Raw genomic sequence first — 24,077 nt, 5'->3', positions numbered from 1 at the left:
AAACTGCGAAATGTGGACAGACGTGGCTTTCTTGTGAGGATGTGGGGAATAAGTCTGATGCTTCCACCTCAGTTCAGTCTTTGTAGCACCTCCTATAGGCAGCGTTATTTTATAGCTCAGTGTGTGTGTGTCTGTGTGTTGGTTCAGCAGCAGACACACACACTAACATTCAGTTGTCTGAACCAGGACACTGAATTAATATTGATCCTTGTCTGTCTTTAGGCAAAACACATGGATTCTCCAAAATGTCTGAGTCTTCCTCCTTTGACAACTGTGTGTGTGTGTGTGAGTGTGTGTGTGGTACTGAGGACCGGCGGCCTGCTTGTTGAACACAGAAGAAAGGCCAGGGATTAGTTCCACTTTGCAAATTGCCTCGCTTCACTGATCAGGCGCGGCCCCCCCGACTCCTCCTCCTCCTGCCCTTCCTTCTCCTCCCCCTCCTCTTCCTCCTTTTTGTCTTCCTCCTCTTCCTCCTCACACCCCCTTTTCCTCCGTTTGTTTTCCTTCTCTTGCTCCTCTTCCACCTCCTCCTCCTCTTCCCTCTCCTATGCTCATCCTCTTCCTCCTCCCCCTCCTCCTCTTCCTCCCCTTCACATTTTTCCATGAAGAAAATATCTCCCATCAAGAGGTGGATTGATTGACGACAAGGGGGAGCAGAAGATATAAAATCATAAAGCTCCTTCATTTCATTTACACCACAGTGTGGAAGGAGGAGGGAGAAGGAGGAAGAGTAAGAAAGAGAAGAAGAGATGAAGAAGAGATGGAAACAGGAAGATTTTGACAGAAGATGGAGAAGAAGAGGAGTTAAGATCGGTAGGAGGAAATAGTACAGCAGAATAAAGAGGAGGAGGAGCTGATCAGAATAATGACAAGGATAATGGAGCTGGGCCGGAAGATAAAAAGGAGGAGCGGGACTTTTGAGGATGCCTAATGTTTCGGTGAACTGAAGGAGCAGATGAGAAGCCTTTCCAGAGGGCAATGGCACAATGAGATTCAGGGCTTTTAATTTGAGGGAGACAGGATGTTGACAGAAGTGAGGATCCGCAGGGCTCGGCCAATCAGAACTTTGTATGACATGGACGTCACAGTATGAGACACAGAGAAAAGTTGACACATAAACCAAAAACTGTTCACACAGTGAGGTGTGTTCAAGGACGCTCAGACATCCGAGAACTGATGGATGGATACAGTCGTTCCTGCTCTTACACTTTATTCTGCTGACTGTGACTGTCCCCATGTGGCCGTCACTGTGAAATCAGCAGATCTCTCTCTCTCTCACACACACATACACACAAACACAAACACACACACACACACACACACACACACACACACGCATACACACTGTGGCAGACAGAAATTGTGATTCTGCTTTGTTGGATATTGTATCAATAAGGAGGTACAAAAATGTGAAGAAGAGGAAAAGGGGACGTTAGGTGTGGGTGGTGCTTGACACACATACACACATGCTCACACTCCTGCCTCTCCAGGTGTATCCTCCTGCTCGTCCTCCTGACAAAACCGACACTGACTATCAGAGGGGGAAGGTTGAGGAGATGAGTGTGTGTGTGAGTGAGGAGGTGAGTGTGTGTGAGGGAGAGCGTTGGGGGGGGGGGGTGCAGATGGGGTGGTTGGGTTGGGGTTGACTGCTGAGGACCTCACCTCGAGGCCCCGTAATGACGGGCCGGTGATGGTGTGTGAAAGCCGTTCGGGGGGAAGAGGAGGAAGAAGAAGAGGAGGAGGTGGAGGCGCTGCTCGGTGAAGGCACGGCGCCGCAGAAACCAGACTTCTCTGACTTCTTTAGTGCGCCAGCGGGCGACGGCATCCCTGCCAAGAACCATGATGATGAAGATGAGGAGCGGGTCATGGCAGCGCTTTGCTTTTTGCTTGTTTTTACATTTTTATGTGGCTCCAATGGGAAGAAAAGGAGGAGAAGGGGTGGGGGTGGGGGGGGGGGGGGGGGGGGGGGGGGGGTCGAGGGTGAGGGGTTGGTTTGGGTGAGGTCTGAAAATTGGGGGGGGGGGGCAACAGATTTGAGGCAAGAGGTTGGAGGACCTCACAGGGAAAAAAATCTGTGTTTCCTCTCAACATTTAACAGTGTCATTGTGTCATTCTGTTTCTGAATGTTATATCATAAACAAAAAACACAGGAAACAGAAATGCACATTGCAACTATGATATATTCATTAACTATGTTCTTTAAACCAAGAAATATGACCCCAATATATTGATATTAAAGCTAGTAATTCAAATAAATTAAAGCTTTTTGAAAGAAAAATATAAAAATGATGTATATTTTAAACTTTATAAGCAATAAGTACAGAAATAATAAGTAATTGAAGATGGACATTTATATATTAATGTAAATAGATTGAATTTTTTCATTTATAAATGTTTAAATCCTTGTACATTCATTATTTAATAAAATAGATACATTTTGTTAATAGCTTAAGGAAATTGTTTTTCCATTTCCATGTTGTGAGACATATGAAAGAAAATGTGGAAACAATAAAAATTTTAAGTAAATATATCAAAACAAGAATGCATAAATAATTTTGGTAAGTTTTCTTGTGTTTTTTTGCTTTCTTAAAAGAGAGGTAAATTATTTCTGTTGAATGTGATGTCTGTTGAAAAGAGAATCTGCTCAGATTAAAATCCTGAGGTTCAAAGAGGATGAGAGTTTGTGATGAAAGAGAAGCAAGTGGAAGAGGAGGAGGAGGAAGGCTGTGTGTATGTGTGTGTATGTGTGTGTCTGCGTGTGTCTGTGTGTCTGCTTGTGTACGAGGGTGTGAATGATGAACAATTGAAGAAGTTTTGTCAGGAGGAATCGAGACAGTTGGCTCAGCACTTTCTGCCTTTTCACCCAGTTAACACCTCTATCTATCTATCTATCTATTAATCTATCAATCTATCTATCTATCCTCATCTTTCCTGCTTACTTTCTCTTCCTCCTTTTCTGTATCTCTCCATGCTTTCCTTCATCTCTGTCCTTCCCCTTTTTTTAATGCTTTCATCCTTTTGCATCTACAGATGTCTCATGACCAAAATTCACACAGTAGACAAAGAGAAGAAGATTTAAAGAAAAGAGACAGGAGAGGAGGAGAGGAAAGAAGGAAGTAAGATAGGAGGAAATGAAAACAACAAGGGAGAACCCAGAGGGTGAACAAAAAGAAAAGTAAGAGACAAAAGAGAATAAAGATAAAAGGATATAAAAAAAGAAGAGCAATGAATAGAAAAAAGAAAGGAAGGAAGGAAAGAAAGGAAAGGAGGAGGTGGCAAAGTGAAGAAGTAAAGCTGCGAAAGAAAATGATTTAAGATAGAGGAGAGGAGAAAAAGGGATAGAAGAGAGAGGAGAGGAGATAAACTTGAAAAAGAGATACGGGAAGAGAAGGAAAACAAGAGGAGCGGAAAGAGAGGAGTACAAGAATGAATCAACGGGGGAGGGCAAGTGGAGGTAATAAGGCAGAAGCAGAGAAAGAGAAAGGAATAAGAGGAGGAAAAGGAAGGGGAGGAAGAAGAAGAGGAAGAGAGAGGAACTTGGCAGGAAGACAAAAAGCAACAAGACTAAACCAGACACATCACGATAACAAACGACAAACCAAGTGAGTAGTAAACTACCCATCAGGAAGAGTGGTGGAGAGAAAGGAATATGTGAAGAAGGAGGAGGAGGTGAAGCAATAAAAGGGCGTGAAGAAGAACAGGAGGAAGAAGAGGAGAACAAAGAGGAGGAAGAGGACGAGGTAACGTTTGACAGACATGTAGACAGGAAATAAAAAGGCGTGTTCACAGTCTTTACCTTGTCGGGAGATGAACGAGCTAGCTAGAGAGCCACGCAGCTTATATCCAGCTTTCCAACGCAAGATGGAGGAAAGAAAGAAAAGAAACGAAAAGAAGAAAGAAAAAGAAAAGCAGCATGAATATACTGACTGAGAGACAATGAGCGACAGAGAGAGAGATAGAGAGGCTGAGAGACAGAGAGAGATAGAGACGGAGGCAGAACCTCAACAATAAAGTGTTTACATCTGAAACTCACTAATGGAGCCTGTTATATAGTTTGTTTCTGTGTGTGTGTGTCTGTGTGTATGTGTGTGTCCAACCACACTGTTGTGCTGCTCTTTAACACAGTCAGTGTGTGAGCTACTGGTTTGAAGCCTCCAGTTTGTTAGTTCTCTATCATGAAGTCTTGAAACTTGATAGTGAGATCATAAACTTATTAGGAGAACTTTTACTGATGTGATAAATCAAGGGAGAAGGAGGGACATTTTCCCATAGACTTCAATAAAATCTGGCCATTGGATAGAATGGCCAGGTTTTTCAAACCCAGAGTCCTGGTCCTACTTTAGACCAGCTTGTTACGTCTAGTTATCCTCTCCTGCTTCTGTCTGAAATCACCCAGCTGCTGAGTTTACCAAACAACAACTTGACCTTTTGCCTAACCCTAACCCGTTATGGCTCGGGTTCATGGACGTCAATCAGAGCAGTGTCCAATAACTTTTGACCAGTGTGTGCTAAAGCGCTGGCCTCTGGACACTGACCTGAGTCAGGGCCAAGGAATGGTCTGATACCCCCCATTGGATTAACCTGAGGAACCTGGGGCAGATCTGAGCCGCTCAGCCCCACAGGCCCCACCCCCCCGCTCTGCTGAGGACACAACGCTGCACTGAAGACAACAGGTAAACATGAAGGAACTGTTGGGTGTGCAGTAACAACGCATTTTAGGAAATAAGAAATAAAAATCTTTTCTTGTAAATAAACGGACAGGAACCTTATTGTGGGGAATTATCTGCGTCTGTGTGATCTCACAGGAAACATCCAGCCAATCAGAGTAAGGGATTATTTGGGGTTGTGGTGTAAACAGACAGACACGCAGACAGACACGCAGACACACTCGCACAGACACACACACACGCACACATATCCTTAGCCTGTGTTTACTTTGTTTTCATCCAAACATGTCCCTCCCCCCCATCATGGAAGAATCGCTCCGTCTCTGGAGGTTAAAGTTAGGATGTGTATGAGTTTTGTGTTTATGGAGGAGGAGGAAGAGTAGGGGCTGTTAGGGCAGGTGATGGGGTGGGGGTCGTTACAGGAGGGAGGGGTGGGGTACCTGGCTCCACGTCATGCCAGCTGCTGGCCTGGCTGCCGCTGCCTGGAGATCGGCCCTGACCCGGATAGTAGGACTCCTCTCCGGGACTGTCCACGTCCTCCTCCATACACTTTATCCTCTTGGCCGAGCTGAACACACACACACACACATACACTGTTAGCTTCTCTGACAATATAGCAGCCCGTTTCTTTGAATGAATGAATAGCCTAAATCCGATGAAAAAACAGGTCAGAGTTGCTGATAAAGCACTTTAGAACAAATTCCACTTGTGATTTATTCTTTATTTATATCATGCATATTGTTAATTTCTTGCTATTTTTTGATTTTGTTGTGTGTGTTTCCATGTGCTTTACAGTGAGATGTATGAATGTCTTTCACTTAAAGATTTCCAGATGGATAATCTTTACAGCCCTGCAGCTCTGTGTGTGTGTGTGTGTGTGTGTGTGTGTGTGTGTGCGCGTGTGGTTGGGGGTGGGGTGGGGGTAGGAGAGAAAGCAAGAACACACACAGAAACACCAACAGGAACACACACACACACCAATCTGTGTGTGTGTGTGCTGCAGGGCAGGTATTTCAGCAGATAGACAGACTACTCTTGCAACTACATCGATTCAACACAGGAGGTCAGGGCAAACCCTGCAAGCATGTGTGTGTGTGTGTGTGTGTGTGTGTGTGTGTGTGGGCATGTATTGTAAGTGAGTTTTGTGAAAGCTACACATGAAAGCCACTGTACCCCATTGTGTTGTGGGTGTACATCAATGTGTGTTTCATTTGTGGTTCATTAGTTTTTGATGACCGAGATTCAGTTCAAGTTCAACTCTCAGCAGAAAGGGACAAAGAATATCCTCAGGTCAGACCTGAACAATCAGACCAGAACCATCAGCTGACTCTTCTAAACTCCGTTAGACTTTCTGTTGTCTTCTAGTTAAACTTCTTGTTTGATCCATGGTGGGGTCGAGGGTGTGTTGATGTGCGTACCTGGAGGAGGAGGTGCTGGGGAGGGGTCTCCTCATGGCTCCTGGACTCATGCTGTAGTAGGAGGAACTGTCCAGATCGGCCAATGAGAAGTTAGGACCAGTGCCAGCAGCGATGGGTGCTGAGTGAGGGAGAGAGAGATCGAGACAGAGAGAATGAGGAAAGACAAATTTGACATCATCACCTTCTGTAATTGTAGCTCCGACCCCTCTTCCTCCTGATCGGCTCAGTCCTGGTCCTGGATCTGGATCAGAGGGACTCTGTGTTATTTAATGGCTATATATGAACAGTTTGTACATTAGCACCTACAAGAAAAATCAAATGAGGCTCCCTCTCTCTTTCTTTCCTTGCCTCTCTGATCTGTCCATCTTCTGCCATTTACCCTCCCCATCCTCATGTCCCTCTTCCTCTGCTTTTCTCTGGGGGGAGTGGGAGGATTTAATATTACTGAGAGAAGGAGTGAGGGGGTGAGGGAGAGCGGGAGGGAGAGAGCGAGGAAGAGGGAGAGTGGTGTAAGGGAGAGAGGGAAAGAGAGCAAGACAGAGAGAGAAAGAGAGCGAGAGAGAGAGTTGGCTCTTTGTTGTCAAATGCTTCAATTTGAAAATCCTGCTGAACAAAGGCAGCAATCTGCTTCAAACCCGGACATCCTTCTAGCCCCTCGCCTCCAGCCACCCCCCTCCATCCCTCCTCTTCATCGCTTTATCGACAGAGAGCATGATGGCGTGATGGGATGAAAGGAGGAGGAGGAGGAAGAGGACTGACAGGACCTGGTGGGTAGTTTTCTGCTGAGCTCAGCACCGTGAACTCGCTCTATCACTCTCTCTCTCTGCCCTGCAGAGACAGTGCTGGCCTGAGAGAACTGCACAACACACACACACACACACACACAGGTGGTCGTACACCTCTCCCTGCTTAGTTTTGCTGTACAAAGTGTGTGTTTGTGTGTCTGTATTTTAACTTATTGACTAACAAACTTGTCCTGATTAGTTTTAATCAACATGCTGAAAGGAACCTGTCTGTCTGTCATCTAATTTTTTTTAAAACCAGTTGTAACCATATTGGAGGAGAAGGTGGATCTGACCCGCTCTGTACTCTCTTCTGATTGGGTGCTACAGCATGTTAGCTGCACAGTAGCCATGCCCCCAATCCATCCCCTGATTTCTGGTCTCTTTTCCTCTGAATAGGAGTATCATTTAATGAATGTGATGTTGTATTGAAGACTTGAAATTATAGACTGAGGCCATAAACTTATCAGGAAAACATTTACTGAGCTAATAAATCAAGCTAGAAGGAGAGACGTTTTCAGGACAGATGTGAGACTCGGCTCATTGTGTTAAACAGACATGTAGAGTTTGTTTTCATCTTCATAACTTTTCTAATAAAACCCTCAGTCCTCTCTGTCTCCTGCTGAAATTCAGAGTGATGAAGAATCCACCTGGGCCAGGTACTGACCTGAAAACCTTGAGACCACAAAGTGATATCTGACTCAACAGGAAGACTTAAAGAGTTCTGAGTGGTCTGCGATCAGACCAGTTGGTACCTCTAAGGAGGTCTAAACAAATCCACCTGGTGGACCAGTAGGATGTTTCCAGTTCACATTAATATTAAACTTAATTTGTGAATAATTAAAACAATAAAAACATAATTCAAAAGATTAAAGAGTAAGTTAAAAGCTTTCAAATAAATAAACAAAATAATAACCCCACAGTGTGATAACAATAAGAAGGCTGTGGGTTCGGTTCCCGGCCTGGGGCCTTTCTGTGTGGAGTTTGCATGTTCTCCTGTTTGTGTGGGTTTCCTCCGGGTACTCCAGTTTCAGATCTATGGGGGTCTAAGGGGTCTCTGAGGTCTGGGGGGTCTGTGGGAGTCTGGAGGGTGTGTGGGGGTCTGTACCATGAAATAGCTGTTTTAATAATTTCAAAGAAAAACCGAGCAGAAAACCTGAACGCCCTCACTTCAGGGACCACATCCTCGAGGGGCCACATCATCTAGAGGCTATATACTTCAGGGGCCACCTCCTTTAGGATCCACATCCTGTAAGGGTCACATCTATTTGGAGCCATATCTTTTAAGATCCAAGCCCTTTGAGGGCGACATCCTTTAGGATCCACCCCCTTTAAGAGCCACATGCAGTGGATTTTGGTTTCAATGTTTTAATTCTTTCTTTCTTTCTTTTTCTTTTCACTTGTCCATTTCCGGGTCACCCTGGACAACTCACTAGTCCATCACAAGGCCAACACACAGAGACAGAGACCAACAACCACTCACAGTCACACTCAGAGCTACCAGTTAACCCAAGCATGATGTTTTTGGATGGTGGGAGGAAACCCATGCAGGCAAAGGGAGAACATGCAAACTCCACACAGAAAGAACCCAGGCCCTGAACCGAACCCACAGTGCTAACTGCTATGCCACCATGCTGCTCTTCTAATGTTTTAATATCCCTCTTATTGTCTTTATTGTCATTATTATTTTGATTATTTTTCAAGTCACTACACATCTTTGAGCCATTTGTGCTGCACCGTCCATATGGTGTTGGCACATCATCGTGTGTGCGTGTGTGTGTGTGTGTGTGTGTGTGTGTGTGTTGCCGGGCGCAGCGGAGGGCAGGAGGGATGGATGAGTCTGAAGTGTGCAGCCCTCCAGCCTTATTAATCTTTTCATCCCTGCAACACTGTGTGTGTGTGTGTGTGTGTGTGTGTGTGTGCTGGGTGAGAATGCCTCAAACTAAGGTACTAGAAGGTGCCAAGTGGGTCATCTGCCTCCTTATCTGTGTATGTGCGTGGGTGTCTTCTTTCACTGTAGATGTAGATGTGTGCGTATTTAGTGTGTGTTTTGTGTCTGTTTGTGTGTGCGTGTGCTGTGTAATTCCATCATATCATCTTAATCCCTAAATCCTCTAATATCAGTTCTCCTAACACACTGTGGGGAGAAATGTGTGTCTGTCTGTGTGTGTATAAATGTGCACATGAAATTTGTGACAGTGCTAAGGTGTGCCCCCAGTACTGCAGTCAGGCATCACTGCGTGTGTGTGTGTGTGTGTGTGTGTGTGAGCTATTGGAGCTGCAGTTCAGATACACTGCGTCCTGTGTGTCATAAAACCATTAACAGACATATTTTCCTTGGCTGGACACTTCCTGTTGTTTTAGAGCTGTGATTATTGAGATAATTGATTTTTCTGTTCATACAACATCTGAAATTCATCAACAACACAGTTTCCATGGAGACATAACTGCTTGGTTTCTACGGACAGTAAGAACCTGGGGATGCCACATGTTTGAACTTGTCTCTGTTGTTGACAAAGCGTCACGCAGCAGCTTTGGCAATGAGCTAATTTTGCTTATTGTAGTTATACATTGGCAAATATTTCAAAATAAAGTCAATGAGAGCGATGGCGGTCGAGCTCTGCTACTGTACCAGCCTCCACAAAAAAAAAAATCCTTTCAGCGCATCATGCACTGCAAAGAGCAGTGTGACGTCAGCGTGATGTCACTCACTCTTCCTTTACAGTGTATTTTTTTTGGGGGTCCCGTCACAGTTGGGGGGGACGGGGGGGTGATTGAGGAGGAGAAGTCAGAATCCAGTCTGCACAAATACACTGAACTGACCAATTACATTTAATACAGGCCGACTATACTCTCTCTCTCCCCCACCTCCCCTCTCTCTTTGTGTGCTGCTTTAATAGGATATTGATCGACAGAGAGAGATTCGATTGGCCTGCCAGTGAATTGTGTAATGGCTGCACAACGCCAAGGTCACCTGCTGTGTGTGTGTGTGTGTATGTGTGTGTGGCATGTGTGTGTGCACGATCCATCCCCTCCCCTTCACCCCCCCGACCACTTCTCATCTTCTGGTGCGCTATAAGCTTCAGTCACCCTTGCAGACCCCTGTGTGTGTGTGTGTGTGTGTGTGTGTGTGTGTGTGTGTGTGTGTGTGTGTGTGTGTGTCCCTCCACTCTCTTAAATAAGGTCACTGTCCTCAAACCCAAACATGACTAGGACAGGTGGGGAGGGGGGGCAACAGGTTCTGTTTGTAAGGTGGGTATGGCACAAGTTGGTGATTAAACTGTGCAGCCACTATCAGCCCCTAATCATCTTCATCATCAGCATGTTATTTTTCTTTTCATTTCTATAAGTAGAAATGACATCATCCTCTATGAACAAACAATAATCATCAGCAATCAGCTTTAATTAAAATAACAGAACAGATACAATTTTAAAGTCAATAAATAATAAACTGATGGACGGTAGAACCAAACACACACACACACACACACACACACACACAGGTACATTAGCTTTTAACTTGAAAACTAAAACGGCAGCTGCTCTCTCTCTCTCACACACACACACACACACACAGAGCAGACTCTCCTGCACTCCAATCTATAAGTGATTCTTCCAGAGCCGCATCGCTGCAAATCTGCTGACCAACACAATACACACACACACGCAGAAACGAGAAAGGGTGTGTTCATCTGTGAATGCATTTGTGTCTGTGTATGAGTATGTGATACTAGTTGGACCTCCATTTGGTCTTTGATTCTATATCAGGTCCAGGTTCTATATTGATGCAGAAAATATTAAAGGGCTCAGTCGACAGAGAAATGTTCATAGCCTGAATTCAGAAACTGAGCCTTAAAACCAGCCATCAGGACTTCTGGGACTTTGTGATGTCACAACAAATCTCACCCCCAAGCCGCATCCACCTGGATCCATCGTCCAACTTTTTAGGATTTTTTTCCTCAGTGTTTTACCTGAAATCTGCTGTACTTTATTGGAGCACTCGAGAAACCAGTCAGCCAATCAGAAAAGAGGATCAGATCATTCGGCTTTATTCATCATGTTATTCCTGTGTGTGTGTCTGTCGGCATGTTCCTAGTGCCCTTATCACTCTCTCACACACACACACTATTGCAGTTTTCAGTGTGTGTGTGATTAAGTGAGATAGTATTTGCAGGTGCAGGAGTGTGCATCTGATCAAGCTGGTGTGTGTCTGTGTGTGTGTGTGTGTGTGTGTGTGTGTCTGTGTGATCAATGACTCTTTGATCAGGGGTCCCTGTGTGTGCTGACAGGCACTTTACATTGCCTTTTGTTAGCGGTGGCCAATCGACACACTCATATAGATCCCACTGCGCTCTCTGTCACTCTCTCTCTGTCGCTTTCTCTTTTTCTTTCCATCTCCCTCTCCCTCTCTATGTCTCTCTCGCTTTTTTCTCCATCTCTGTCTGTGTCTCTCTCTCTCTCTCCTGCATGTCGGCACTTTTTAAAGGTTATGTTCGGCCCTCGTTCGCTCTTTCATTCTCTCTCTATCACACGTACATCTCCTCCCTTTCTCAATCTCTTCCTCCCCCCTCTCTCTCTCTCTGATATTTCCTCTTCACTGAAGGACTTCAGAGAATGATAGACAGCTGAATGGCCCCAGCTGATGATCTAACAGCTGACTGTAATGCCACAAAAAAATATTTGGGAAATATTAGTTTGTGAAAGAAAATGTGAAAAAAATAAAATAGTAAGCAAATTGATACAGATTATAAACTCTGTGTGTGCGCTTGTTTTCATTAGGCGGAGCAGCATCTGGTTTGATCTGGAGGAATCACATTAGAGCTACCATTAATGACAGATCTGCAATTCAAAGAGGGAGAGAGAGACAACGGACTGGACTGACAGAAAAGAATAAACCAAACTTACTCTGTGAGACTCGTACAAGTTCGGCCACAGTGAAGACTCCAGGAGTGACAAAGCTGTCCTGAAAGCCCAGGTGACCTGTGACAGAGAGGACATCATCAATACACCAATCATGTGACCGATTGTGTGATTGATCAGGGCATTGGCACTGACAGCACCAGAAAAAGGAGTTGGAGTGAAAGCAGCAGCTGTTACAGTGGAGACAGCAGCATCAGCAGTATCCATGGTAACAAAAGAAACAGCAGTCGTGGAAACGGCGATGGTATCAGTCGTATTTATGTTGTACTAACAGGAAGTACAGCACAGCTGAGGAGCGGAGGGATAATCACTGCCAGCTGGCCGAGTGTGTGTGTGTGAGTATGTGTGTGTCTGCCGGCACGTAGCTAAACTCCAGGGTCAAAGTCTAACACACAATCACACACAATGACACACACACACACTCACAGACAAACCACAGTGGATATCCTCCTCCCTTATACACACTGTCTGACATCTATCAACACACATACCCTTATAAATCTGTCACACACATGTCCCTGACCAGACAAACAACCTGCACTGTGAAGTTTGTCTCTGTGTGTGTGTGTGAGTGAGAGAGAGAGATAGAAAGAGTGTGACAAACAGAGAGAGAGAGAAAGCAAAAACCACAGCCTCTCTTTGGGTCAAATACAGGGCAGGTGTGTGTGTGTGTGTGTGTGTGTGTGTGTGTGTGTGTTTGTGTTCTCACCGTTTTCTGGCTGCTCCTTGATATCTGATTCGCTGGCCTGGTTGGGGCTTTCTGATTGGCTGGCTTCTGGGGAGAAAACAGATGAACATGAACGAGTCAAAAAACTGTAATAACACTTGATCACACATACACACACATACACGTACAAAAGCAGTTTTTTTAACAGTAAACTCATACCTCTGTGTATTTGTCTGCTCATTCTGACGCCAGAATCACATGATCTGATCAGATACAGTTTCACATCATTGTTACACAACTGGATCATTCAGAGCAGCTCAGTTACACACTACTACTTCACTCTGTGTGTGTGTGTGTACACACACAGGTCTTGGGTTTCACCTGATCTCTGAGACAGACCTGAAAACAATCGGATCAGATCAACAGCTGAACATAGGTTAAAGGTTCGGTCACATGGTATGACCCAACATGGGACATCATCAGGTTCTCATGCTAGGTGACCTCTGGTGGTCATAGTGATAATAACAGGAGCGAAGGGAAAAGCGACAGAGACATCGGTTGTAGAGGGACACTGTCCAGGAAAGGAGGAATATGACACAGGAGACCTGTCTTCGATTCCCTTTTGGCAAGAGCAAGACACAAGGGTAACCCTTACCCTGTGTGAAATGAAGAATTTATTTTGATCCAAATCACCATCTTTTTCTGGACCCAACCAGGACATGACCTTGACTCTAGTAACCATAGCAACAAAGAGGAATATGCCACTCTTGGTAGAGTCCATGTGTTTCTAATGGTAACGTTGGCAACCAAGGTCCAATATTCCTGGGGTGTAAGGTGTTTTATGCCACTGTGGGTTGTTTCAGAGGGCTGATGGTTGCTCAGGGTGGCGACCAGTTCAGCATCTAAATCAAGTGATGCCATCTGACTGGACACATGTTCAGAGTAAGACCTGAATGAATCAAAGCAACTCTGGCAGCGTCACTCTTCTGTCACTGCCACTTCAGGACTCTGTTACATCCTCGTCTCTACTTCATGAACGCAGCCTGTTTCTTTCTGCCTCTATTTGTTTCCCAGCATGCTCTCTGCCCCGATGCGGCTCCCCGCTCCTGCAAATGATTTAGCGGCTTCAGGAGCATCGATCCGCTGCGCTGCAGATAAAATAGGCGGGGAGTGGAAGAAATATTACCCATCATCCCCCCAGAGCCGGCCGCCGGGGCCATGACTCAGGACCGGACTGAGATGGATGGAACTGACTCAGGTCAGGTTTTATTGGGACGTCCAGCAAAGTGAAACTTTTTAATTATGATGAAATGTAGTTATTGAACTGTCAGTGAAGAAGCTTCATGTGAAAGTAGAAGAAGAGGGAACGTTCACACGTGTCAAACATTGATGCACAAAACAACACCAAACAAAATGATACAGGATGAATTTGTGCGTGTGTCAGTTTAACAAGTAGGAAGAAAAGGTGGCAAAGAGACACCAGGTTTCATCTGTGATTTGGTAAGGATATAAATTGTTGGAAACAAACAACAGTAAAACAATTTATACAAAGTAAACAAACATTGAATGGTCTTCTTTCTGTTTATCTCTCTAATCACCTTTAAATTCACCTCAAAAACGATTTAAAAATAAGAAAAACAAACTGAACCGGATGAAACTGGATATGAGAAGAAAAAAATAAAATCTGTTGATGTCTGATTTATAAATCCCTGAATAAGAGCAGGTAAAGTTAAATCAGATGAATTCACAGAATCCTGAGTTGTTAAAACTGTTAACTTTTATTTCTCTCTCAACTTTCTTATTTTCATAAGTTCTAATCTAGAAAGACGATGTACAGGATCTTTTCCTTTATCCTGACCCACTACAGAATGAAATGTTGAAATCAGCTGGATTTGAAATATTCAAGATCCAGATCAGACTTCCTCCAGACCTGAACCAGGTCTGTAAATGTCACTAAATGGGTTTAATAGGAAGATCATCATTGCTGCAAAGTGACAGCTGCAAACATACATATCTAAGAACTTCACTACACGCACGCAAGCAAGCACACAAACACACACACACAAACACACAGAGTGCAGCATTTGTCTCCTTGTTTGCATGCTGTTCACTGTGTCTGTTCGCTTCAGCAGCTTAAAACAAAGAGCATCAGGCTGCAGCCATGGCAACTGGGGGTTGGGGGGTTTAAGAGTGCTGCTGGTTGGTGTGTGTTGGAGGACACTTTCACACACTACCCCCCTGTCCCCACCTCCTCATTCAGCCGTCACCTCCCTGTCCAGGTTAATTGAATATGCTAATGAGGCGTGGGAGCAGACTGGACGGTCGGCATCCACCCCCCCATTACTAGGGGCGTTTAGGGGGGCCACAGTAAAATAAAAGCCCTCTGTCGAGACCAGGAGACACAAACAGACGGGGGAAAACAACACCCTTCTGTCTCCCTCTTCAAATTAAAGGCCTCTCTTTGAAAATGGTCAGTCAACTTTTATTTTGAAATGTCACCTCATTCTCATTGGCTTCAAAATAATTTTTGGTTTAGAAAGTTTTGGTTGAATGAGAGCAATAACAGGCTTCACAATAAAAGCCTCCAAAGTTTCAATTTTGATTTCAACTTCCAAAGATGTTTGACTCCACCTCCACTGTACTTCACAAAAAAACTATAAACACACACACAGAGGCACACACAAACACAAACACATACTATACTAACTATACTTTTGTCTCTGCTGTCATCTCCCATGTGACCAAGAAAAAAGGGAGGGAGTGAAAGAGCTCTGCCCTCTCTCTCTCTCTCTCTCTCTCTCTCTCTCTCTCTCTCTCTCTCTCTGTGTGTGTGGGAAAGTCAAACTTTGTGGCCCTGGAGGTTGCTCATTCAGCCCTCTCTCGCTCTCTCTGACATGAACTACCGCTTTTCGAGGAAAGGCGGGGGGGCAGGGGTGAGGGGGGTAGCTACTGGACGATTCCCAGAAAAACAGAAAAGAGAGTGAGATAGAGAGAGATGGATGATGTGCCACAGTTCATTTACTCTCAATGTCTCTCTACCTCTATTTCCCCTCTGACAGAATGAGAGAGAGAGAGAGACACAGACAGAGTGAGAGAGGGATGTTGGGTTCTTGTTTTTTCTCAACAGATCTTGTTTTAGGTTTAAGCTCTGCGGTTCCCAACCTTTGGGGTCAGGCCCCTCCAAAAGGTCCCCAGATAAATCCAAAGAGACGTTGCATGATGGACGACGCATCTCTCTCCTGTGTAATAATTAATTTTTGAAATGAATTCCGTCAGATGGCAGACAGCCAAAGTTGGTTAATATTTGAACCAGCTTTTATTCTGGAAGTTTGTTGTGCTTTTATTTTAATTTGAAAAGTAATGAGTAAAAGATAAATAGGGAAGTCTGAAGTGGGGACAGAAAAAAATTGGCCAAGATCTTTCCCTTTTTCCTTCCGTTTGGCTGAGAGGTTGACGATTGTCTGCAAGAGACCATCCAAAAACACAGAGAGAGGGAGTGAGAGAGCGATAATCTGCATCAGAGTTTCACACGTCGAACACTGTGACGACATGTTGACCCGATTTTACTGGAAGGATCCGCTAAAACACACCAGAGTTTCCCGCCTGCCTGGGTTCTAACCGTAAAAGAAATGGAACCAAGTGCACCCTTGATATCGACCTGCACCAACAGGTTCTGATTTAGCTTTTAATGAAATGAGCAGATGAATGAATTCATTTCTATAAAGGCCACAAATCAGCTGACACGTCATTTCAAACACAATAAATGACCACTATTTATATTCTTCTGGGCATACACACACACACACACAAAAACACCAACAACAACATCCTGGCCACACAATGGGCGAATTATGTCTCTCATGTAAGAACACCTAAGTCTTTCCTGTTTATTTTCCTTAGAAACTTAATGACTTAAATAGAGGAGAAATAACATTTTGTTTTAATAAAAACCAAATAATAAATCAAGATAGAATAAAAGGTGTGTTTAATTTGATCATCAGTTGTGAACCTGATAATTATTTCATTAACATTCAATCACTAGCCATATCTGAGTCACTAAATCATATATGGAAATAACATAAGTATTAATAATAAAAAAAAGTTATTTATAATATAATATTATTATTATTATAATATTTATTCATATTAATTTCGCCCAACAGTAAATCATTCTGAATAATGGCATCCTGTTTTTCTTTTCAAAAAAGTAACACACTGATTCTTTGCTTTTTGCTAAAATAAATGAACACAGAACATTTTTCATTAACTTTTGTGTATTTACATGTTTGTGTTTGTGATGCTTCTCAATGAATACTTCATCTGATTTTCATCTCCTTTCGTTCATTTTTGAAACACTGAAATTTAGCTATTATTATTTTAATGGGTTTAAATCAAATTCATGTGAATAATTTTGCACCTTAAATTGATTTTAGCTCAATTTTCGAAATATGTTTACACACAGACACACACACACACACACACACACACTCATCATTTATGTGAATACAGAAATAAAAGCTGATGATGTTTCTCTGGGGGGTCGAGGGTTGGGTGCATTTGTTTTGTGTTTCCAAGCAGCTCTGGAGGATCAAGACCTCGACTTGGCACCCTGAACTCTCTGGCACGACTGCGCGGCTGGGTCTGCCAACCAACACACACACACACACACGTTGTCCCTGATGTACCTCGCCAAAATAAACGCCAAGTTTTCACTTTTGAATTATAACAGATTCAGATGCATAAAATGTTTCTTCATGTTGAAATGATTTCTGAATTTGAGCCACTCGATGGCCTCCATTTTAACACAACTGCCCACTGGCCGCCATTTTGTGGCAGATACTTCATATTCCACACGACCCAACACACAAATACAACACAGATAAACACATGCACACACACACACTCAAAAAATCCAGGGCGTTTCAAACACTGACACCACAACCTTGGCCCAAATACGACATACATGTGTTTTTCTGTGTTGTTGTTGTTGTATATGTGTGTTGTTGATGTATGTGTGTGTCTCAGTTCCATGACTTGTAAAAAAAAAAGTGCGCAAACAGACGAGGCAGATGAGTCTTTGTGACAACGGGACGCTGCTGCCAAGACGATGCCATTTTATGAAGCTGGCCAATCTTTCTCTCACTTTCTCTCTATTTGAACTTCATGTCTCACTATCCTCTGATAGTGTGTAAAAATACAGAGAAAGAAAAAGAGAATGAGAGAATCCCGTTAGCCGTCTCCATTGTTGGACACCCAACCAGCCACCACTGCCAAGGAGCTGTTGCCAACTGCAACACACAAACACACTCACATTCAGAAACAAAAACACAGAGGTTTCTTCACATTTTTAAGTCACAAACACACTTTTACCAAGTATACCATGTGTCAAGCACACATATATTTGTCCCATGGCCTGACCGTTGTGTGTGTGTGTGTGTGTTTTAACGTATGTGTGTGCATGCGTGTGTGTGGCTGTCCTCCCTCTCTATCGCTCTCTCTCTCCAGCCTGGCAGCCATCTTAAAGCGTTGGCAACCATTTTGAAGCCTCTGTCTGTTTTCTTTGAGTGGCTGCCATTCGCCACCCTCTGCCAGAACAAAAGAGGTCCAATGCCATTACCAACCATCCACACACACACACACACACACACGTACAACAAACTTTCCAAAACCCTCCAAAACCCTTCCAGGAATCTTCCAGACCTGTTTAAATCTGCAGCTGATCCGTCAGGGTCTCTGAACTCTGCAGATCCTCCAGAGACTCTTACTGGAAACCAGCCAGGGAACTGTTGTGTAAATATAAATGTGTTTGACCTCTAACCTCTGGCTGTTGATTATCATTGTTCCAAGTAGCTAACAGGATGAAAAAGGAACATATTTTCAAAGAAGGCTTTCGTTTTCTCCTAAATGTCTCTTTAAAGATCCTGAATGTTGTCAAACGCTCCACTTATTCAGGTGGATGTTCGGGATGTTTTTCTCACTATGCTGACAGATTTGGACATGTCGAAGCTTAAAGACGCTGAGACACAAAACTAATACGAGTGATGTCATTATAACAAGCCAATCTCAAACAAGACAAGGCAACCGAGAAAAAGACGAACAAAACAGCTGTTAGGATGTGTGGAAATTAGGAGTTTTAGACACAGCAATCAAAAATAACAATCACCTGACATCTTCCCGCTTTTCTCTCTGATATAATCTAGAATAAAACGCGCCCCCTTGTGGCAGTAGCTGTTACAACACCTCCCGCTCTCTGCAGCGGAAAGCATTTCTAATTTGTAGTTTTTTGTTTGTTTGTTTGTTTGGTTTTTTTTTAACAGTGGTTTAAATGATGGGCAGCAGATGAATTAATCTAAATCTACACTTACAAACCAAAGATATGACTCCAGTTTCCACAGTGCCTTGGGGCAGGTTTACCTTGGTACAGATTTTACAGGTGGTACAACTCTTCTGTTTTATTGGTTTATAATGAAAGTAAATTAATGAAAAAACAAACTTACAACACCAAAAACGTGTGTGTGTGTGTGTGTGTGTGTGTGTGTGTGCTTGTTTGTTTGTGTGTGGTCAGTGGTTACAGCTGGACTTTGGTCAAATTGAGACTGTGTTTTCAGTGGGTGGGTTCTGATTGATGAATCTCTGTATCGATCGCAGCTCTGCCTCACTTACCATAATTATAGTTCTCTAATGGATGACAGTACGCGCGCACACACACACACACACACACACAGTCAATATCACATTCTGAATAAGTTTATAACGCCCTTGTTTCTGGTTCCTTTCTTTCTTTCCTCACTGCCTCATTCCCTGCACATCTTGCCTTTTCTTTTTTCCTTTCCTGTTTCTTATTTCCTTCGTAGTTGCCTCCTCTTTTCCTTCCAACGTAACCTCTTCCTCCTCTCTAGTTTCTCTCTCCTTTCCTTTTTTCTTGCAGTAGATTCCTCCATCCCACTCTTTTTTTTTATCGTTTTCATGTCCTTCCTCACTCTTGCTCCCTCCCTCTTTCCCCACTTGCTCGTTTCCTGTTTTTTCTTTCTCCTGTTTATCTCTTGACACTAAATCAAAACTCTCTCTTTTATTCATTCCTTACCTTTCATTCTCTCTTCTTTCTTTTTGTTCCTTCCTTCCTACCCTTATCTTCTCTCTCCTTTTTTCTTTCCTTTCCTGTGTCTATCTCACCCTTCCTGCACTGCAGGTTGATCAATACTGATCAATTATTGATTAGTTTGAGAGCTACTGAGATTAAGGACTCGACAATCAAACCACTTCCGTCCGATCAGAGCCCAGACTCCACCGTCAAATCAGATTCACCCCAACGAAACTTGCATTTTATGACTTTTTTTTATCTCTGCAGATGATGGAGAGGAAGAGGAAGTGAGGAGGGAAGACTGCACAGTAGATGAGGATGAAGAGGGAGGGATAGATGAAGATGAGTAGCTTGCTCTTTGATTGGCCAGTTTGTGTGTTTTGGAAACTGACCCCATCCCCTTATTTCCCCCTGCCTCATTTCTTTCTCTGGCCAAGCAAGAACGGATGTCTGGCTCAGATAATACACACACACACACACACACACACTCACCTAGACAAACAGAACAGTGCTTTATCTGTGGCGATTTCACTATCATCTGCTATAGACTCTACTGCCATTAATCACAGTAGTGTGTGTGCGCATGCGTGTAGACGTGTGTCTATGCACGTGGGCATGTGTATGTACAGTTTGTCCATTGCTTAGCTTTATGGATTACCCATAATGCACCAGAAAGAGAGCAAGAAAAATGAAGGTGGAGATGAAGAGGACAAGTATTTCTTTCACACACACACACACACACACACACACACACACACACAGGTCCTGAACCCGGGTTACCAGGATGACAGCAGAGGCCTTGGCAGGTAACGGTAGCACATCTACAAAAATCCCTGACAAAGCTCACGACTGCATGAAGCTGAGGATGAGCTAACAAACACTTCCTGGTTTTTGTAACCCATGCAAGATTTTCAACTGCAACTGTTCAGCTGCTCAGGATCAGCAGGCGATAACCATTAAAAGGAAGAACGTTCACTGGTCTTTAGCGACTTGGTGACTTGGACACGTGTGAGATCTTTCATGTCATTTAAAAATGTGCAACAATTTAAAAAGTTAATAATGCCACACACACATATAGAGATCATACAGATCTCCTGGCAGCACCCCCCCCATTCAAGGATTTTGCTCGTCAACACAAACAGATTGTGACCAACCTTCACAGTCGTCTACCTCGCTCCACCACCCTCTTTCTCTCGGTGCTGTATCATGCACAAGTCCACGTCACACTGAATGGGTTACTGGGTATCATAGACACACGCAATGTATGCGGTGCTGGGTCAGGGCTTCACTACACACACAAGAGGTCATGGACCTGTGTTTTTGGGTGGGGGGGGGGGTTGATGAGGATGATGATGTCATTAATGATAACATGCACTAAATGCTCTGTGTTTCAAGTGGAACTGTGTTAGTTGTGTCAATGTTGACACTTTCTTCACTGAGTCATAATACTCAGTAATACCCCCCCATCCCTACATGCCGGTGTAATCACGAATAATACAAATCAATCTCTGAACTGCTGAAAGGTGCAAAGGTTTTTATATAAATTACAGATTTGTGTGTGTGTGTGTGTGTGTATTGAAGAGTGTTGTTGGGGGTTTCCTGAAAACATTTCTTCATGTTACAAAACCCGGGGAAGCCCGCAATGCATGACTGCACACACTGCAAAAACTACAACAGTGCCGGGAGAGAGGGGGAAGGAGGTGGGGGGGTTCAGACAGAGGGAAACAGAGGTCAAGCTCTCTGTGAGGAGGTGGAGATGAGGGGTGGGTGACCAGGGGCTCTTCACTGCCTGAATAGAAGCTCCCGCGGGGCCCTCACTGTTTGGACGTTCGCTTTTGTCCAACACACTTGTTCCTCTTTTCTGCTTCTATAGATGTAATCTGCTCCACACTTCTCCTCCAGACAGAGGAGTTGGGGGGGGCTAACAGACAGGAGAAAAGGTAGAGCAGGAGAGTGAGGCGGCAAAGAAGAGAATGAAGAGGAGGAGCGGGACCATGGAAGAACAAACACACATCATCCTGCAGAGCGGGATGCTAAAGCAACAAACATGGATTCATCAACCACCGAAAACAGTCACCAACAAGTGCACTATTCCTTCCTCACACACACAAACTTTTGTTTTATTTGCTGCTGCCAAACTCCCAGAATGCATTGCTGTAGCAGCAGCAGAAAGGATCACAAACACATTTCCTCCTTTTATTTCTTCCTCTGAAAACAGGAAGTCAGCAGTAACTGACCTTTTGATACCTGACTGGAGTTCCTGTCTCTCCTATGGGGAGAGACAGAACCACCAATTAAGGTATACCTCCCCCCTTCCCATCATGCCTTCTGTTTCTGTTAAATCCTCAGCAGCCCTGTCTCTCTCCGGTCTACAGCCCGGGGCAAGTCGGGCCCTCGATAAACCACAAAAAAATGCAGGAACAGAAAGAGCAGTAGTGAAACCAGCAGCGTCTCTGCGGCTTTAATTTGGCATTGTTTTCCGCCGACGCCCCGAAAGGCAACAAGATGAAAAAATGCAAGAGAAAATCTAAAAACTCACACACACATATCAGCGCCCACCCAACCCCCCACCCCCACATCTTCCTACTCCCCCTCCTCCTTTACTGCAAACAAATAAGACGAGCAATCGCATTCGGGCGCAAAAGAGTGGAACCACATCAAACACAGATGCTAATCCTTTCTGGATCCGCGGCGCAGCCTCTTTACTATTAATAGAGCTGGAAGGAGGAAAGAACATTATGGCTTTAATTTATTTATTGTGTCGACGTATTAAAACACGACGATGCCTCGACGCCCAGGTCCCTCTCGCCAAATTGAAAACAATATCAAATCCTGCTTGGTTTACTGATAACCTATTTATGACGCGTACCAGAATGTGGCTTTTTCACCACCTTTTCCAGGCCCCACCCACTTTGCCCCCCCCCCCGGCAAGTACTGAACAATATCAGACAGAGGCATTCTGGAAGGCTTGGTGGATTTCCAGCTGATTGTTCAGATTGGAAAGAGCCAAACGAATCAGCGTGGTCAACGGGCCCCGATACTGTTGTGTAATTGGTCGTGAGCAACTACAGAGACCAGAGGATTCAGCAGTCCTGAGGCGAAGGGTCTGAACCACACAAGAGTCCTGGTCTCATGGAGGTTAATGGAGACCAGGAACCACAGAGGAACGTGTTTCAGCTCTGAAATGGCTTTTACTGCAGTGACAGTAAAGATGAGTCTCATCTGGACCTTGTGAGGAGGACTGGCCTTTTTTTTTTTCTTCAAGGACAGGGATCAGGATCAAGATCATGACCAGGACCAGGACCTTTTCTGATGTTTTTATTATCGGTCTAATATGTGCTGACTCTGAATGTGCCAAGTTCTACCTGTTAAACGTTTTTAACCAAGCTCTCATTACCGAGGCATGCTGGGAAAAGGAAGTGCAGCGATACAGAGGAGAAGGAGAAAGACGAGGAGGAGGAAGAAAGGAGAAATTTGAAAAGATGCCTCGAAGTCTTCGTCGACCTCAAGAGCTTTCTTTTACACTGTAAAGTGGTTTCAAACAAATTCGATAACACACACACAGATACACACACACAGAGTGCTGCAGGGAGGGGAGGTCAGAGGTCAAACTGGGTGGGTGGAGCGGAGTGGAAACTATTTGATATTGAAAGGAATAATGATTACTGTGTCTGTGTGTGTGTGTGTTTGTGTGTGTGCCTATTTGCTGAAATAAATCTGAATGACGCCCAGACAGAAATAAAATCTGCTGCTGCTGGTAAAGATGGCGACCATGGTGAACGGGGGCAGAGCCTGTGGGGAGTAAACACTGTCATCATGTTTACTCATAAAGTAAACTCATCAACGCTGAAATAATCAGTAACAATAATGCAATGTGGAATGGTTTCCATGACAACGCTAAACATCAGGTCTGGTATCACGGAAAACAAGATGACAAGGGGGGCAGAAGGTGAAAAAATCTGAGGTCAAAGCAACTGGGAAACACCAATGGTGGATGGTGAGGAAGGAAAGAAAAAGTGAAGGGTGGAGGAGGAGAAGATGGAAAAGAAGATGGTCAAGACGAAGATGATGATGAAGAAAAGCAGATAAGAACAAGTAGAAGATGTTTGACCTGAGCTCAGTCCCTGAAGTACCTGAGACCTGAGACCAGAACCAGCATCAGGACCTGGACCAGGATCTTTGCCAGAACCATGATCTGGACCAGGATCAGTCTGCTTTTTCCTTTTTTGTCAGTGACAGAAAATGTCTCTTTGCTGAACAGGTTTCTTCGTCATGTGTTTCTTAATTCGTTCATTCTCAATTGACGATGACCAGGAGTGATGATAACGATGACAATGATGGAGAGGAAGAGCTGAATGTTCTATAGTCAAATGTTTCTCATATATGACCGGTTAAATAACGCTGCAGAAGAAGCAAATCAATGAGTCAGGAAGTCAAAAGGGAGGAGGAGGAGGGTCAAGATGATGATGAGGAGGAGGATGAAGAGATGAAGGTCCTACACTGTGACTCCAATCCCATTTTGCAGTGGCTGAAAAAAACAGA

General features: G+C 44.1%; 1 protein-coding gene across 1 annotated transcript in view; it reads right to left on the bottom strand.

Moving 5' to 3' along the window:
* Positions 1-24,077, bottom strand: part of nfia (nuclear factor I/A) — a 79,032-nt gene that overhangs the window by 14,270 nt on the left and 40,685 nt on the right. Inside the window, exons 3-8 of the mRNA XM_029499748.1 lie at positions 12,497-12,562; positions 11,773-11,847; positions 6,086-6,203; positions 5,108-5,235; positions 3,797-3,847; positions 1,663-1,827 (exon numbers count right to left, since the gene is read on the bottom strand). Of these exons, the coding sequence (XP_029355608.1) occupies positions 1,663-1,827; positions 3,797-3,847; positions 5,108-5,235; positions 6,086-6,203; positions 11,773-11,847; positions 12,497-12,562 (603 nt within the window). The remainder of the gene's footprint in view (positions 1-1,662; positions 1,828-3,796; positions 3,848-5,107; positions 5,236-6,085; positions 6,204-11,772; positions 11,848-12,496; positions 12,563-24,077) is intronic.

The sequence above is a fragment of the Echeneis naucrates genome, chromosome 4 (genome assembly GCF_900963305.1).
Source record: "Echeneis naucrates chromosome 4, fEcheNa1.1, whole genome shotgun sequence".
Lineage (NCBI taxonomy): Eukaryota > Metazoa > Chordata > Actinopteri > Carangiformes > Echeneidae > Echeneis > Echeneis naucrates.
The sequence above is the reverse complement of the archived record's forward strand: the minus strand, read 5'-3'. Positions and strand labels throughout refer to the sequence as shown.